We start from the raw sequence: 20,048 nt of genomic DNA, 5'->3' as shown, positions 1-20,048 counted from the left end.
AGTAAAAATGAATGGTTCCCAAAAAAGAATGATCAGCAGTGAACTAGTTCCCAAGGATGAATGAGTTTGCCCACCTCTAGTCCCTAAGCTTACGCACTACTTAACCTAAATTATCCTAAGGACAAACACATACACCCATGCCCGAGGGAGGACTCGAACCTCTGCTGGGACCAGTCGCACAGTCCATGACTGCAGCACCTTAGACCGCTCGGCTAATCCTGCGCGGCTTTCTGTGAACAAACAAATGGTGTTGCCATGGGTTCCCCCCTGGCCACAGGTATTGCCAACTTGTACAAGGAGCACTTTGAAGACGTGGGACTGAACACCACCCACCATAAACCAAAGGTGTTCTACCAATACTTAGACGACACTGTTGTAGTGTGGCCCCATTGCAAGGAAAAACTACAGGAGTTCCTACGCCATCTCAATGGCGTACATTAGGTATAAGAGAATGGCTGCTTTCCATTCTTGGATCTTTCAACCAAGAAAAATCTGGACGATACATTGGGACACTCGGTCTACAGGAAGAAGACACACACGGACTTATATCTCAATGCTTGGAGCTGCCACCATCCAGCACAATGTAACTCAGTACTGAACACCTTAGTGCAAAGAGCTAGGTCGATCTGTGACAGCAAGAGTTTGCCGCATGAGTTAGCACATCTGCAGGAATCCTTCTGTAAGAATGGCTACACCGAGACACAAATAAGACATGCCTTGCATGCAGACAAGAGGTGGGAGGAGAAACCAGAAGAAGACAAAGCAAAACGTGTGGCGTTTCTGCCGTTTTCTGGACCGCCAACAGCCAAGAGTGCAAGAATATTAAATTAGCATGAAATAACGACCATCTTTCATGCACCGAAAAAAGTCAAAGATATACTTGGCTCAACCAAAGACCAACTGGGGTTGCAGACACAGGGCATTTACAGTACTGAGTGCGAATGTGGGACAAAATATACTGGGCAGACACAATGATATATCTCCCAGCACTGTACTGAACACTTCAGGAACGTAGACTAGGACAGACAAACAAGTTCGCAGTAGCAGAACATAACATTATCGAGGGACACACCTTCGAATTCGAAAAAACAAAGAAGCTGTGCAGTGCCAATGGTTTCTGGGACTCAATCTTCAAAGAGGCACTGGGGATACGTCTGCACAACAATTTAGTAAACAGGGATAGCAGTTTGCAGTTGAGTGCAGCATGGAATCCCACAATTGACAAAATACGTCAGGAACACTCCGATCTGAAGGCAGTGGCGTCTGCAGACAGATTGGATAGCCACCAAGTCTTGATGCTGGTCCGAGAAGAATTCATCACCATGAGAGACTCGGTCATCAAGATAAACATCAGGTACAAGATGTGCTCTCTCGTTTCAGTATAACAGTTAAGTGCCATGATAGGACATCAATTTGTGATGGATGTGTTCTTGGGAAATCCCACCGAAAATCATTTAGCCACCGCAGAGATTGTCCACAAACTGTCGGTGAGTTGATCAATGCAGACATTAATGGACCCATGTCTATTGACTCTATAAATGGTTTTCATTACTACGTGATTTTCAAAGATGATTTTTCTTGTTTTGTTTAGATATATTTCATGGGAAGTAAATCTGAAGTGACTAACAATTTGAAAATATTTTTGAAGGAGTGTGATGCTATTGGCCATAAGGTAAAAGTATTTCAGACTTACGGTGGAGGAGAGTTTAATTGTAACGTGGTAGCTGCTGTCCTACAAGACCATGGTGCTGAGTTTCGTCTTACGTGTCCAGACACTCCTGAGCAAAATGGTGTTGCTGAACAAGCAAATCAACATATAGTTGAATTAACTCTCTCAATGTTAACATCTAGCAAGTTACCTAAATCATTTTGGGCTCATGTAAGTGACAGCCGCTTTTCTACTCAGTCATACTGGAAAGTCAAGTACTGATGGTAAAACACCTTTCTAATTGTGGACAGGCAAAGTGTTTTAACAGTTTTAACTATATGCAAAGTTTTGGATCAAAATGCTATGTTCATTTGCCAAAGAAATTTCGTTCTAAGTTTGATGAAAAGGCTATACCTGGTCATTTCATTGGCTTTGTGAATGAAAAAGATGGTTACAAAGTGTGGATTCCATCAAAAGATCGTTTGATGAAATCAAGCAATGTTGATTTTCAACCAGAAAAGCTATGTATGACTGGAAATTCAATTGAATTCGAATTTAATTCCATACCTGAAGAAACAGAAGAGAAAAGTGAATCTACTGTTGATCAGATTGAAACTAGTGACCAAGAATATTTGAATGAGTTACCAAATCAACATCCAGTTCGTGAAATACGTCCCCCCAGAAAAATTTGGTGACTACGACTTAGGATACCACCCTCATCACTCTCAAGAAGCAAATGCATTAGTTTGCCTCACAAAAGCAATCTATGAAGAGCTTGCACCAACAAACTTCAATGAAACTATGGAAGGTAGTAATTCCGGTGAATGGTTTAATGCAATGAAAGAAGAAATGAAGGCATTTGAAGAAAATTATACTTGGGACTTGGTAGAACTGCGTAAAGGAAAACGTGTTGTCAATAATCGATGGGTGATTCTTATTAAATATACACCTGATGGATCAATTGATCGATACCATGCTTGCTTGGTTGTGCGCGGTATGTTTCAATTGCCAGACTGGATTATGATGAAACGTTTAGTCTAGTTGCTTATTATGATGCTATTCGTGCTGTAATAGCGATTGCAGCTGAAGAAAATTTGAAACTTGCTCAGTTTGATGTTAGAACTGCATTTTTATATGGTGACTAGGATACAGAAATATACTTGGCTCAACCAGAAGGTTTTGATGATGGGTCAGGTTGTGTTTGTCGACTCAAGAAATCATTGTGTGGACTTAATCACATCGTTGCTGGAATAATAAGTTTCATTCATTGATCACAAAAAATGGCTTTATTAGTTCAACAGGAGATATTTTCATTTACATTTGACAAAGCAAGACAGAAAAATTGCTGATTGCTATTTATGCCAATGATGGACTTATCGTAGGAACAACTGAAAGTGCGGTGAATTCATTTTTAGACATGTTAAAGTCTGAATCCAAAATAACAGTGGGATCCTTAGACTCATTTTTAGGTATGCAAATAGAGCAATGAGACTCCGGCTTGTTTCTTTCACAGTGAGCAACGCACAGAAATTCTACATCATTTTAACATGGCTGATTCAAAACCATTAAAAACTCCATATTTCTTGATTTATGGCTAAACCCAATTCTTCTGATTGGAACGCTGTAAAATGTATTTTCGGATGTCTTTGTGGTTCTTCAGACTTAGGTCTCTTCTGTACTTCATCTGGCGGTAAACTTTGTGCCTGTGCTGATGCTGACTTTGCTGGCAACACTAAAACAAGATGATCAACAAATGGTTTTGTTTCAATGATTGGTGATACGGCTGTATCGTGGACATCTCAACTGCAGAAATCAGTTGCACTATCCACCACTGAAGTGAAATTCATTGCTGCAAGTGAAGGAGCCAAGGAGTTAGTATGGCTCAGCAGACTACTGTTGGAGATCAGTGGAAAAAGAAACATTGACAATGGAAGTACCATTAAATTAGTGAAAAACACAGAGTTCCACAAACGTTCTAAGCACATCCAAGTATGGTATTACTTTGTGCATGAACTCTATCAATATAGAGATATCAATGTAGAATATGTGTGTTCTGAAAATCAACTTGGTGACATGTTTACAAAGCCATTAAAATCAAACACATTTAAAGCAATGTGTACCAAGATAGCACTCTGTAACGAATGTGTTTTGGCCGCTTATTAATTTTTTAAAGTTGTTCAGTGAACCACAGTTTGATTTGGAAAGCTATTATGTGTACCAGTCTTTTTGTTGTTCCCGTCTGCAACTCAATGGGTCATCTTTGCAGTGAGTAGCAATCTATCCTTGTTGATATTCCAACCTAGAGTCTCCAATGTTTCACAGCAATGTATGTAATATTTGCTCACTGTTCAGTGCATGCACGTAGTTTGAAGAGCTGGCTGATTCACATGAAAACATATGTTACTCTCAGTGTGAGAAAGTATTTTCTGTGGTCATGATGCATTGTGTGTGGCTAGAAAGCTTCTATCAGATTCCCTATGGCTGATGTAAATTGCTACACCTCAGGCATATTTGATGATATACTTTGTAGTAGAATCTTTGTGTTTTTAATCTTATTAATATGCCAATAGATAGAAAAATCCAAGTTGTGGGTGTGTTCTACATGTAAGACTGTCAACAAAGAGTTGCCACATTCATCATGAGCTGCTGCACTCAAACTGTAACATTGACTTTGCATGCAAGAAGCTGGTGCCAGAGTACAGTGGTTGACTTCTGGTAACTGATATCAGTTTTAGTATATGTTGCACATGTTGCTAGGTGCAATCTGATCTTTGATCATTAATAAGAATTTTTGCAGCTAAGTTCACATGCTGAAATATTTTTATTTTATCAATGACTAGTTTTGACAAAGTATAGCTGTTATCTTCAGACCTTCTGCAAATAATATTACTGTGCACAAATTGCACAACCATAACAAGAGCACACTCCATTTATAAAACAAAGGTGTCATGTTGGCTTGTCAAATACATAAAATAGGGTAAATAAAAAGTCAATAGTGGCAACAGTGTGCCCTGGTGTGGAGGCAAGTTGATCCATGAAGCCATAATAGGTGCAGCCCATCAGGAAACAAAGCATTTATTTGTTTTCATTCATTTAAAGTGTAGCAACTTTATTTCTTGATATTACCGTGTGTAATGGAAGTGCCTTTTATACCTTGTATGTAACTATCATCTGAAAATCGAAGTTTGTATAATTTTTATATTTATATTGGGATTATGATTTTTCTGTACATTTTTGTTGACTCTATAACTTCATAAGTGTTACAATGATACTTCTTCCTGTTGGGTTTTTAAATTTGTTGATGTATGTCTTTATGTACAGCCTATTGACCATAACTGGCAAAACATGATGGTGGTGAGAGGTACATGCTGCAATCATTCTTCTTCTGGTTCTGTACACCATCAGAAATGGTGTGGTTGCATTCTGAATGTTTTAACAAGCTACTCATAGTAACAATTTTCTGATGGTTACCACTGTTCGACATCTCAGACACCAATTAATGTGAAGATATGGTACATTGTTTTATTGTATTTAATGTTTCAATATTTCTTAAAATTTAATGTTTTAAAAACTTTTTCAAGTTTGTACTTATTGTTATCAAACTGCTACACTATTTTTATTTTTGTTTCCTAGATGTGAAGGTCAACTGAAACCAGTTACTTAGTTACTACTGGGTTGTACTGCAATCAAGGCTACTAAAATATGCTGTGAGGCAAAAGAGTATTGTTTCCTAGCTAATAGCATGTTGGTCCATCTTTGGGATGTAATACAGCAGTAATTCTGCATGACATGGATTCAACAAGTCCTTGATAAGTTTCTAGAGGTATGTAGAACCAAATGTCCATACATGGTAAACAATTTATCTACTATATTTGGGCCACATATTTGTGGACTCAGAGCTGACACCAAAAAACATCTACATCTACTCCATACTCCACAAGCCACCTAACAGTGTGTGTTGGAGGGTACTTCTGGTACCACTAGCTACTCCCCCTTCCCTGTTCCACTCACAAACAGCATGTAGGAAGAATGACTGTCAGTAAAGCCTCTGTTAGAGCTCTAATGTCTCAATTTTTGTGCAATCATGTTTATTTTGTGAGATGTTTGTGGGAGAAAATACTATGTCATCTGACACTTCCTGGAAGGTGCTCTCTTGAAATTTTAATAATAAACCTCTGTGTGATTTACAAAACCTCTCTTGTAATGTCTGCCACTGGAGTATGTTGAGCACCTCTGTAACACTCTCACACATACAAATAATCCTGTGATGAAACATGGTGCTCTTCATTGGATTTTATCTATCTCTTCTATCAGTCATATCTTGTAAGCATCCCAGATTGATAAACAATATTCAAAAATCTGTCAAACAAGTGCCTTTTAAGCCACTTCCTCCCTGGATGAGATATATTCCCTTAAGATTATTCCTATGAATCTCAGTCTGGCATGTGCTTTTCCTACTATTTGTTTTATATGGTCATTGCACTTAAGGTCACTCTGGATAGTTACTCCTAAACATTTTATGGTAGATACTGTTTCCAGAAATTTGTCATCAATAGTATAGTTGTACAGTAGTGGATTTCTTTTCCTTTTTATGTGTAATATGTTACATTTATTTTTATTTATGGTCCACTGCCAGAGCTTGCACCATTCAACAATCCTCTGCATGTCATTCTGTGAGGTAACTGTCTTCTGGCATTGCTACTTTCTTTAGACAACCACATTATCTGTGAACAGTATTGAACAGGTTCTGATGCTTTCTGCTAGACCATTTACACACACGGTAAACAGTAACAGTCCTATCACACTACTTGGGGTGTAACTGAAATTACCTTTACTTTGGTTGATTTTGTCCCATTAAGAGCAATGTGTTGAGTTACATTTGCAAGGAAGTCTTGAATCCAGACACAGTCCTTGTCTGATACTTGGTAAGCTCATATTTTTTCCACTAAATGGCAGTGCAGGACGTTGTCAAATGCCTTCCCAAAGTCGGGGAACATAGCATCAACCTGAGCATTATTGTCTGCAAGTCTATGGATCTCATGGAGATACAGAGTTAGCTGAGTTTTGCAAAATCTCTGTATGCAGAATCCATGTTTATTTTTATAGAAGAGATTTTTGGTCTCCAAAAACGTCATAATTCTTGGCATAAAACATGTTCCATAATTAACCAACTGAATGATAACAATATAGGTCTATAATTATGAGCATCTGTCCTACCTATGACCCTTCTTGAAAATGGGAATGATCTGCATCTTTTTGCACTCACTAGATACCATTTGTTGCTCCAATGATCTACAATAAACTTCTGCTAGAAGGGGAGTAAGTTCTTTCGCATAATATTTGTAGAATCTTAAGGGTATCTCATTGGGTCCAGATGCCTTTTCACTACTAAATGATTTTAGATGCTTTTCTATTCCATGATATCACAGTATCCACCATTGTGATATTCATACAATGATTGAAATGAGAGACCATGTTATGATCTCCCACACTGAAACAATTTCAGGAGACTGAAGTCAGTATTTCAGTCTTCTCTCTGTTATCTTCTGTTTTGGTGCCAGTTGGTCACTGAGTGAAAGAACAGAGGATTTCAAACTGTTTTCTGATTTGATGTAAGACCAAAACCTCTTAGAGTTTTCATTCAGATTGATGGACAAAGTTTTATTTTAAAATTCATTGAATGCTTCTCTCTTTGCTCTTCTTATGCTCATTTTCTCAGTTTTTGCTTGTCAGCTAGGTTTTGACTTATCTTTATTTTGTAATGAAGCTCTCTTAGTTTACATAGCAATTTTATAACACAGCTATTAAGCCATGGAAGTTCTTTTTTACCCTTTAAGATCTTGCTCGGAACATACTTACCTAAGACATATTGAACATTGCTTGTGAATTGTTTCCATTTGGACTCCACATCTTCACCCTCAGCACGAAATATTTGATGTTGGCTACTCAGATACTCTGTTGTTTGTATCCTGCCACTCTTGCTAAGCAAAATTATTTTCCTACCTCTCCCAACTATCCTTATAAAAGCCATAGTCATAGTTGGTGTCGCAGCCATATGATCACTGATACCTTCCTCTTAATTAACTGATTCAATAACTTGCTAGGAGGTCTAAAATTTTACTTTCATAAGTTGTTTCTTCAATTGTATGCTCACAGTAATTTTTGGGCAAGAATCCCTGCTTCTGGCACTAGTTTTGATAGTATGACTCTCCCAAACTATACCTGGCAAGCTGAAGTCACCCCTTATTACAAAGGCATGATTAGGAAAATTACTAACAATATTCTGCAACTTCTTTGTGAAGCACTCTACCACTACAGCTCCTGACTTAGCAGTCCAATTATCATTTTTGACTCACCTTTGATGCTTATCTTCACTCAGACTAATTCACACTTGGAATCCATGATAACCTCATTAGATATTATTGGATTATTTCCTATGATAAATATGCTGCCACCATTGGTGACTAATTCATGACAGAGATACCAGTCTGAACTTGCTATTCACAATTTTGTGACTATTCACCATGAGTTTCAACTAACTTTCTGTTCCTAATACTATCTGGGCATTATAAATTTCAAGAAGTGATACTAATTCTGGAATCTTTCCTTGGATGCTCAAGCAGTTTACTAATACTATATTAACCATATCTATATCCAATCTGTGAGGATGAACATTCTGTGATAACGCTGTGGCTGATGTAACTTCAATTTTGGCAAGCAATTCATCTCTGATCCCAAGGGGAGATTTTTGGTGTGTTATACTAGTACCTAGTTCTTGCCTGTAGTGCATGTCTGACTTACTGAAGGGAACTGTGTAATTCTGCACCCAATAGTAGAGGTCACGAAATTCACATCTGATGCCATCGCAGAGTTGTCTGAGCCTCTGGTTTAGATCTTCCTCTTTGCTCCAGAGTAAAGGACCATGATAAACCCTGGGTATAATGCTACAAATAGTCAACTTAGCCTGCACCCCACATGTGTTACTAGTTGCCTTGACCAAATCAGCCATCTACCAAACTAAATTGCGAATAGCCTCAGAACCCAAGCTGCAGTCATTGTTGGTGCTGACATGTGCCATTAATTGAAGCCAGTGCACTTGATAGCCACTGGCAGAGCTTCTGCCATGTCACAGGTGAGATGCCATGGCTAAACATACCAAGTGCACACTGGCAGTCTACTGCACCCTGTGCGCTATTTCTCTGAGGGGCTCCATTACCCACCTAATGTTGGAGCTCCAAATGACTAGCTTACCCACCCTCTGCCCTTGTCTGGACTAGGCACGAAAATCACTGATGGCCCAATGGGAGAGGCATCTGATGCTGGCACAGAAGTAATATCAACATGTAGCATCTTGTACCTATTACTAAGGTGTAAGGAGCCAGCTGTCAGTCCATTCCTTCTTTTTCTTTCCACCTAGTGACATGTGAACCCACCACTGTCCATCAATCACTCTCAAGTGAAGATGAAGTGGTCAAATTTTGTGTATCAGAAGAGACAGAGACAACCAGGTCATCAAGGGATTCCAATAGCACCAAGGATGTTGCATGTCTCATCACTGATGCCCTGCAGCTTTGAGCAGCAGCCAGCCTCTAGCTGGTTATGGACAGCAGCAAATTCTCCCTGTATCCACTCACAACAAGCACAGTCCTTAACTATATCATACAATGTAAAATAAAACTGAATGAGGTTTCAAAAATACAAAAAAAGCAGTGAGGAGTAACTCAGGAAGTACAAATAGCCACCAACAAGAGAGAAAATTTACCCAACAGTGGCGCTACTTAGGTTGGAACATATGCAAAATCTAAACAAGAAGAATAAATAAACTACACCATAAGATCACAACATCTGCTGGTTCTTAACACAGTAATAAAACTACCTACTAGAAGTAGATGGATCAACAGTTACTTTTTAATAGAAACTCTGCTTACACAAAAGCTACTGCAGGAAGTAACTATGCTGATTCGAAAGCACAGTTTTAAACTATAGGCTGTGTACTAACATGAGATTTAAGTCTGGAGTCATAATGTGGCTCTTCAGGCTGCAGTCACCTCACACAGATGTGCTCTTTATTTATGCAAAAGAAAATGTTTAGACTAAGTTAGTAAACTCTAGACTACACAGTAGAATGCACACAATCAACTTCTTTGTGGAAATAACACAAAGTAAACACAAAGTAAACTAAATTATTGTTTATCAGACAAACTGGTACAGCTCAGGCACATTGTCTCTGCTCCACAACTGCAACTATACTGAGTGTACAAATACTGTATCCAGTGGTCATGAGATTTAAACAGAGTCATGTGATGTGGCACTTCAGGATGTGGTCATCTCACACAGCTACATACTAAAATTTATGCAAAAGAAAAAACTTAGACTATGTTAGTAATCACTAGTCTACGCAGTTAAAAAAATGCATAGAATTCACTTCCTCATGGTAATACATGAGTAACACAAACTAAGGTAAATTAGTATTTATCAGACATACTGGCACAGCTCAGGCACATTGCTTCTGCTCTGCAACTGTGGCTACACCATAACATACCAGATGTGTTCCATCAGGTTCAGATCAGGCAAATTTTAATGTCAAGACATAAATGTGCATTCAGTACATTAGATAGCTTCCTACAAGTATCTGTGATGCTTAGTAGCATCTGTACCTGCTCCCTGTTTTCATATATAAATCCAAGGTCTATGATGTGTATCCCATACAAATAACCTTGAATATAATAAAGAATAGGGATACGTCAAAAAGGACAAATAAGAAATGAGTACCAAATTAGTACATCTGTTAAGTAACTATCATCATTAACTATTATCACCTATTAATTACTATTGCATCATCATTCAAAGTACACAGGTATTGTTTTTATACTTGATTTGATTCTTTGTCATATGTTAGTCAAGGAGTTATATAATTGTCTGATAAACTGATGGCTATTTATCATTTATTGTTTAGTATTTCTGCAATAATGTAGAAATACCGCTGTCTGACATCTTTCTTCAACAGTGCTGGAAAACTGTACCACTATTTACGTTCTATATGTTCTTAGTATTGTTTTTGTCTTGGCACAGTTTTGAAAAATGTTTTTTGCACTATGTTGCACTGTACAAAGCAATGCTGATGTTATACTAAATAGTATTAATCAATGGCAGCTGCAGTTGTTGAGGGCCTTCCTTGCTTCATTTCTTGCTGTAAAGTTTTGAGTGAGGGGAGATAAGTAGCAGCAACTGACAAATTTGGTTTTAGATCAAACTGACTTCAATGGTTTGGCTGTAAAAGTGTCAGTGATGGTGAAATGTTAGCAATATAAAACTTAGGTTTCAGTTAATAAAGAAAATATTGAGTAACTTAATTATAAATAATGATTCTGATGATCAAAATTTTACATAAAAACAATTATGTAGTGTATCTCAGTGGCTCAGCAGTAAAGTGTCAGACTGTGTATTCACAGGACTTTGGTTCAACCATGCGTTGGTAATAAGATTTTTAACCATTATGTCCATCTTCTCTCATCTCTGGCAATGATTATTAATGTAAAAAATGCTAAGTTGCACTGTGGTTCATAACCACATTAAACTGTATGTCCCCTCATAACTGATTAGGAAAGTCAGTTCAAAGGTCAGAGGAAGTCAAAGCCATACAATGAAGCCAAACGCATACCATTTTTAGTAGGACCATGCCTAATAAATCACTGTGGTGTTCAAACAAATCTTTTGGTAGATGACAGCTGTACTTTATAGTGGACAATGTTGAGAAAATTTAACATATAATTTAATATATCCTAGCAACAATTCATACCCATTTCACTCTAAAATGTACTCCTATGAGCTGTGGTTTATGCATTGTGATGTAGTGGTTAGCATGACTGGCTGGCATGCTGTAGGCTGCCAATTTGAGACCAAACACCAGAAATTACTGGTTATTTAGCATTTATCATTTCTGGGAGGCTCTCAAAATATTGTATGTTTGTAATGTTCATATAATCTGGAATATCTGATGTTCATATAAAGAGCAGCATTGTGGAATATTGGATGCTTGTATAAATTGCAGCATCTCCAGTCAGTAGATCAGTTCTCTTCTGGCTCCACATTGGCATTCATAATAAATGTGCTTTCAATGCTGAATGCTCTATTTCATTCATGACCATTCCCAAAGAGCTAACATGTGCTCAGTGGAACATCTTTGAGCTGAGTTAGAACATTACTTCATGTCAGATCCCAGCATCCAACATCACTTTCTCTTTTGCCTCTTGAGGAAGAATGGGATGACATTCCTCCAGAGACATTTAGACATCTCACTGAAAGTGTTTCCATCAGAGTTCAAGCTATCAAAAAGGCAAAGGGTGAACAGACCCAAAACTAATATCCACTCACAGGTGTCTGGATACTTATGATCAGGTAGTGTATGATGATGCAACTATTACTAAAACAATGAACCCTCAAACAATGAGTAAGAGCTTCAAGTAAAGCTAGAAGGAGGGACTCCAATACATTACTGAACACATTAAAGGAATTAAAAATAAGCAAGTGTTATGAAAATAGTCTAAAAGGATTATGACAGAAAAATACACACAATAGGAAAGAATATAAATAACATAGGTAAATTTAAAATGTCTAATGCATTTATTTGTGTTTAAATGAATATTATATTTCCGTCACCTCATTAACGGTGTTGTCTTATAATTTTCATATTTCATTCACTGAAATCACACCTAGACGTGGTATAAGATAATCAATTCTCCAGAACTTCATCCAGGATATGTGTAATGATATTATAATATAGGGCTACTATTTTTCATACGTAAAATTTTTCATATGCAAAATTTTATCATCTGACCAGTACTCTCCACTGGAAATATTCACATAGAACCCACATTCAAGGTATAAATAAATTGACAAATGAATCAGATTCAGTGGTCCTCCATGTATTCAGCAACATAAGTTGTTTTTTGATTCCATAGTCATTTATCTCTACATTTGTCGTAATTGTGTCATTGCAGTGATCAAAATGAGGTACTGTAGAATGCTCTGCTTTAGTGAAACAACTTAAAAAAGAAAGGGCCTCTATTATCAATGAGCAACTGGGTAGAAATTTTTAATCAATTGATTTCCCTTAAGTGAGACCAACATATCTTGTTGTTGTTGTTGTGGTCTTCAGTCCTGAGACTGGTTTGATGCAGCTATCCATGCTACTTTATCCTGTGCAAGCTTCTTCATCTCCCAGTAACTACTGCAACTTACATCCTTCTGAATCTGCTTAGTGTATTCATCTCTTGGTCTCCCTCTATGATTTTTACCCTCCATGCTACCCTCCAATACTAAATTGGTGATACCTTGATGCCTCAGAACATGTCCTACCAATCGATCCCTTCTTCTAGTCAAGTTGTGCCACAAACTCCGCTTCTCCCCAATTCTATTCAATACCTCCTCATTAGTTATGTGATCTACCCATCTAATCTTCAGCATTCTTCTGTAGCACAACATTTTGAAAGCTTCTATTCTCTTCTTGTCTAAACTATTTATCATCCATGTTTCACTTCCATACATGGCTACACTCCACACAAATACTTTCAGAAATGACTTCCTGACACTTAAATGTATACTCGATGTTAACAAATTTCTCTTCTTCAGAAATGCTATCCTTGCCATTGCCAGTCTACATTTTATATCCTCTCTATTTCGACCATCATCAGTTATTTTGCTCCCCAAATAGCAAAACTCACTAATCCAATTCCCTCAGCATCACCCGGGTTAACTCAACTACATTCCATTATCCTCGTTTTGCTTTTGTTGATGTTCATCTTATATCCTCCTTCCAAGACACTGTCCATTCCGTTCAACTGTTCTATATACTCCTTCCACTTTTCTGCTTTCCCTTCTTTGCTTAGAACTGGATTTCCATCTGAGCTCTTGATATTCATACAAGTGGTTCTCCTTTCTCCAAAGGTCTCTTTAATTTTCCTGTAGGCAGTATCTATCTTAGCCCTAGTGAGATAAGCCTCTACATCCTTACATTTGTCCTCTAGCCATGCCTGGTTAGCCATTTTGCACTTCTTGTCGATCTCATTTTTGAGACGTTTGTATTCCTTTTTGCCTGCTTCATTTACTGCATTTTTATATTTTCTCCTTTCATCAATTAAATTCAATATTTCTTCTGTCACCAAAGGATTTCTACTAACCCTTGTCTTTTTACCTACTTTATCCTCTGCTGCCTTCATTACTTCATCCCTCAAAGCAACCCATTCTTCTTCTACTGTATTTCTTTCCCCCATTCGTGTCAGTTGATCCGTTATGCTCTCCCTAAAACTCTGTACAACTTCTGGTTTAGTCAGTTTATCCAGGTCCAATCTCCTTAAATTCCCACCTTTTTGCAGTTTCTTCAGTTTTAATCTACAGTTCATAACCAATAGATTGTGGTCAGAGTCCACATCTGCCTCTGGAAATGTCTTACAATTTAAAACCTGGTTCCTAAATCTCTGTCTTACCATTATATAATCTATCTGAAACCTGTCGGTATCTTCAGGCTTCTTCCATGTATACAACCTTCTTTCATGATTCTTGAACCAAGTGTTAGCTACGATTAAGTTATGCTTTGTGCAAAATTCTACCAAGTGGCTTCCTCTTTCATTTCTTACCCCCAATCCATATTCACCTACTACCTTTTCTTCTCTTCCTTTTCCTACTGTCAAATTCCAGTCACCCATGACTATTAAATTTTCATCTCCCTTCACTATCTGAATAATTTCTTTTATTTCATCACACATTTCTTCAATTTCTTCGTCATTTGCAGAGCTAGTTGGCATATAAACTTGTACCACTGTAGTAGGTGTGGGCTTCATGTTTATCTTGGCCACTATAATGCATTCACTATGCTGTTTGTGGTAGCTTACCCGCACTCTTATTTTTTTATTCATTATTAAACCTACTCCTGCATTACCTCTATCTGATTTTGTATTTATAACCCTGTATTCACCTGACCAAAAGTCTTGTTCCTCCTGCCACCCAACTTCGCTAATTCCCACTATATCTAACTTTAACCTATCCATTTCCCTTTTTAAATTTTCTAACCTACCTGCCTGATTAAGGGATCTGACATTCCACACTCCAATCCGTAGAATGCCAGTTTTCTTTCTCCTGGTAACGACGTCCTCTTGAGTAGTCCCCGCCTGGAGATCCGAATGGGAGACTATTTTACCTCCGGAATATTTTACCCAAGAGGACGCCATCATCATTTAACCATACAGTAAGCTGCATGCCCTCGGGAAAAATTACAGCTGTAGTTTCCCCTTGCTTTCAGCCGTTCGCAGTACCAGCACAGCAAGGCCATTTTGGTTAGTGTTACAAGGCCAGATCAGTCAGTCATCCAGACTGTTACCCCTGCAACTGCTGAAAAGGCTGCTGCCTCTCTTCAGGAATCACATGTTTGTCTGGCCTCTCAACAGATACCCCTCCGTTGTGGTTGCACCTATTGCACCTACGGTACGGCTATCTATATCGCTGAGGCACGCAAGCCTCCCCACCAACGGCAAGGTCTATGGTTCATGGGGGGGGGGGGGGGGGGGGGGTAATCTTAGGAATTAAAAAAATACTGTTTTAGCAAAAAAAGATTTTGCATGGAATTCACTGAATACTTCTTCATAACTGTTTCATGCTTATTTGTGCTTTTTTCAGATTTTATTTCTTACCAGTTCTTTTGCTTTGTTTAGATCTGTACTGCAACATGGATGATTATTACCATCCATTTGTATATTGCATTGTACAAAACCATCTAATGTATGGTGTAAGATACATTATCTGAGTAATTAAACAGAACTGATGAGAGGATTATTTAGGAAAGAATTCTATGAGGAATATTTTATACGAAGGTCCAGTTGTGAATGAGAATGACAATGATGCATATTCACCACAGTGCATTGTGTGTTTGCTACACACCATCTGCAGCTATCATCTTCCTGTGTGCTGAGCTGTTGAAATTTATAATGTTTAAGAAAACTGAGTCACCCTCTGAATGTGAGATAGTTTTGCAATTTGATTCTTGAGTACAAGAATATCTGGTGTGCCATACTGTAGCAGTGTTGCCTACAAGCAACGTTGCCTGCTGTCATGCACTGTGATGCTGCTCCATGACAATGCAGGACCACATGTTGCTGCCCAAACATAAGGTCAAATCACATAGTTTGGAGGGGAGTAATTGGATCATCCACCTTACAGCCCAGATCTTGCACCAGAAATTGTCACTTGTTTTGATACTTAAAGGGGTTCCTTGCTGTTCAACAGTTCAAAATGACAAAGGAGTGAAGACTGCAGCCACAAACTGGGTTTCTTCACAGGTGGCAGATTTCTCTGATGTCACAATTCAAAAACTTATTGAGCAGTGTGACAAATGTTTGAACAGCTATGGAAATTATGTAGAAAGTTAGATAAAGATGTCATTAGGTTATGATTAATTCTGTAACGCAACAGGAACAAACAGAGAATGGTTATTAACTGTAAAGGGGACTCAGTTATAGAAAAATGCGCAAGAGTGAGGAATTGTTGTGCAGCCATATGTCTACCTCAAATATTCATATGGAACCTAGTGTGGGGAGAAGTTATGTCTGGTAGAGTCAGGATATGGAATGTTATTGCCAGTTTAGACTTTTGTGGTAAAATATTGTCTTTTCAGAGCAGATATGTGTGAGTTTCATGACAGCATTTTTGTTTTCGTATTAGCAAACCAACTGTTGTGCCTCTTCAAAGTTAAGTAATCTAGCACAAATGTGAATTATTATTCATTGGATACAGTATATTAGACTGACAAGCTATTAATCATCTGGAGGAAGTGCTGGTCAAAGAAACAGATTGGTGAGATTTATTTATGTAGGAAAATAATGTGTTGTTTCCATTGAAGCTGTAGGGTTTTATTTTGATATGACTTTCAGACCTTCATGTCTTGGAATGGCCATCCTGATACTTTTTCTTTCCTGAAATTGTGAAGGATATTGGCAAAGGCCATTTGAAGATTAAACAGACAGTGTAAGAATTGTATGTTTCAGAAGCAGTGGTCAGGTCTTAGAATTTCCCTGAATGAAATCAGATTGCTGCAGAGCAGCAATCTGAAATGTCAGTGTTGTTGCAGCTTACCTATCTGTAAAAGATGACATTTGCCATGCATTCTCATTTTGTGTACCTGTCGATGAGTTTGGTGAGTGTTCCCCTTGCTCCTAAATTATTTAGCTACATTCTACCAGAACTTTCCTTACTATACATTCACCACTACTATAAAGAATTTCTGAGAAGTAATAGCTATAATAATAATAATAATAATAAAATGATTAACTTACAGACTCAATTTTATACTGGTTACAAATAAGATTCACACTAGCAGTCCACAATATATAACAGATTTTCTAATGATTTATAAAAAAGTAATATCCATGCAGCTGGATTATGGAAGGAGAGTGGGGAAAACAGGATGGGAAAGGCTGCGGAAATCTTACCGCCAGATACCTGCTGCTGGTGATGTGGTTGGTGTATTTAATCCACTCGCACTGGATGATGTGTGCAGATTTTGAAGAGAGGCTCTTGTTATAGATGCACGATCTTCATCTTCTTCAATTATTTCAGGTAGGAACATCATATGTTTCTCCTCTGGCACCCTTTGAACATAGCATCACAAGAAAATTAGCAGGGTATATTAATTGCCAAAATTATCACAATACTTTATAAAATGAGACTTAAAATATGGTATTCAAAAGAATAATTATGTAGTGTTGCAGAATAGGCTATTATGTTAATAAATTTTCAGATGAAGATGGATTTCATTAGATTAAATAAAATGGTAACACACTTCCTGTGCAGTTATGAGGATATGTACTGAAGATATTATACGGAAAGAAATGGATTAAGTGCTACAGAATGGCATGACTTTGGCTTGGACATAGCAGACCAATTCTGCTTAGCCTTTGTTTGTTCCAGTTGTCACATCCATTTTGTTAATGTACATGTCAATCAAAGTTTAAAGAGCAATTATTTTTCCTTATCATAAACAGATGTAAGGAAACAAAAACAGTTGTTCATTTCTAGAGGCACTGTTCAAAAATGTTATTGTTCATTTCTGAAAGGAGTTCCATTAATCTAGTCAGAAATGAATTGCTAGAATATGGCATGATTCATATTTACAAGTTAGAATTACAATGATCTAACTGAAATGATGTGAAGTGGAAACTTATGAGTAGTTATGAGATAATATTTACCTTATTTAAACATCAAAACATTGTAACTATGAAATGTATTTTATGTTTTATTTGCTCACGCTACTTATGAGAAGTAGGAGCAGCAAATAAGTCAACCTCTCTGATGTTCAGTGAATACAGATTGTTGGAATGTGGCTTCTATATCCCAGTGTAGGCCTACAAAGACAACTAACATGTAAAGTTATTTAGGGCAACAGCACCTAGTGTCATGACAGTGACCATAGTTTATGGTAACACCCGATCAAATAGGATAATGACATACAAAATTAGCTATAAATAACCAGGATGATCAAACCTTGCAAAGGATTATCTTAAACAGAGAAACACACATAAACAAAAAGTTTAGTAAATCACAGACTATATTTTACACCTACATCTACATGATCACTCTGCAATTCACACTTAAATACCTGGCACAGGAATCATGGAACAACTTTCAAATGATTTCTTGAATGTTCTATCCTCAAATAGCATGTGGGAAAACTGAAAAGCTAAATATTTCCACATGGCTCTGATTTCATTTATTTTGTTGTGACAGTCATTCCTCCCTATGCAGTTGGGAATGGAAAACCATTTTGGTATTTAGAGCAGAAAGGCAGTGATTGAAATTTCAATTTTCCAATGTCATCCCCCAATCTTGTCTCACAATGATCCCATATCATACAGCAGATAATGATGGACAAGTATAGCGTAGGCAATCTCTTTAACAGACCTGTTGAATCTTGTAAATATTCTTCTAATAAAACACAGTCTTTCGTTTGCCTCCACCACAACATTTTCTATGTGTTGTTTCCAGTTTAAGTTTTTCCTAATTGTAATGATTAAGTATTTAGTTGACTATAAACCCTTTAAATTTGTGTTATGCCTTGTGTAGCAGAAATTTGGTGGAATTTTTAGTACCTACTCACATGAGATCCTCACAATTTTTTGTGTTTTAGGGCCAACTGGCAGTTTTTACATGATGCAGTTATCTTGTCTAAATCATTTTTCAATTTGTTTTGACCTTATGATGACTTTATAAGATGGTAAACAACAGCATTATTGCCTCCTAAGCCATTTATACACCCCTGCTCCATGTACTGTAATTATGAATATTTGCATGAATATCTTTATTAACTTTGTGATCCTCTATACTATCCATTATAAATATAGTTGTCAAACACAGTGATCACATTTAATAAATTATACTTTATGAAGTAATTTGTACAAGTTTGACATTCACTTATTGCAGCAATTATTTTAATGGCTCTCTCCTGAAGCATGACTCTGTGCAGCTTGTCAAATGATAACTTGGTAATTATACCATTTGTGTGATCTGAGGCTGAAATATAAAACAATTTTTTTTCTAAGACAGTATGCTTAGTCTATGTGAACAATTAATAGCTTATATGTTTTCAACACATATTTCTCAGAAGATATTGACAGAAAGATAATGAAGAAACATTATTTGGTTGTTGAAATATTATTTCAAACTTGAAATTTCCGATTTGTGTGTAACAAGACAGCAGGACCCTGACTGGTAGCATTTTCAAAGACAGCGCTCAGACTGAAAAAAATAATATTTACTTATTGTTAATCTACTGTCTAATCATTATGCACAACTAAACAAATTAACAGTGTTCATACAAAACAGTGAGACTTCTTGTTGAGTCTGAGATACCTTATTTCAAGAATAAGTTAAAATTAATGGAATGGGATGAGGTATGCATGGAAAAAGATGTTCATGTGAAATACAATATAATTCATAATGAATTTATGTCAATATTTGACAGTAACTTTTCCAGAACATGTACAGAAAGAAAACCATGAATAACAAAAAGGAATTAAAATATAATGTAAAAGGAAAAATAGGAATGCACATAAAACTAAAACAAATAAAGATCATGTAATATGTGAAATTCACAAAAACACTTTTTTATTCTAAGGAAAGTTACTAAAAGAGTCACAAATATGCACATATGAAAGACTGAACAATAATGATAAAATAATTAAAGCAATATAGATTAATGTGAGATGTGTGATAGAGCCACTGGCCAGTGCACAAGAGACTATCACAATTACACTGAATGACAATTTTGTGACAAATGATTCAGAAGTTTCAAGTATTTTACTAATCACTTTCTATGTTTAGCCTTAATGGCAGGACCAAGTAATTCATTTGAAGA

General features: G+C 37.0%; 1 protein-coding gene across 3 annotated transcripts in view; it reads right to left on the bottom strand.

The window, feature by feature from the left end:
• Positions 1 to 20,048, bottom strand: part of LOC124721565 — a 640,226-nt gene that overhangs the window by 72,019 nt on the left and 548,159 nt on the right. For all 3 annotated transcript variants that reach the window (XM_047246603.1, XM_047246605.1, XM_047246604.1), the window contains one exon: positions 17,128 to 17,286. In XM_047246603.1, the coding sequence (XP_047102559.1) occupies positions 17,128 to 17,286 (159 nt within the window). The remainder of the gene's footprint in view (positions 1 to 17,127; positions 17,287 to 20,048) is intronic.

The sequence above is a fragment of the Schistocerca piceifrons genome, chromosome X (genome assembly GCF_021461385.2).
Source record: "Schistocerca piceifrons isolate TAMUIC-IGC-003096 chromosome X, iqSchPice1.1, whole genome shotgun sequence".
In the NCBI taxonomy this organism is placed as follows: Eukaryota; Metazoa; Arthropoda; class Insecta; order Orthoptera; family Acrididae; genus Schistocerca; species Schistocerca piceifrons.
The sequence above is the reverse complement of the archived record's forward strand: the minus strand, read 5'-3'. Positions and strand labels throughout refer to the sequence as shown.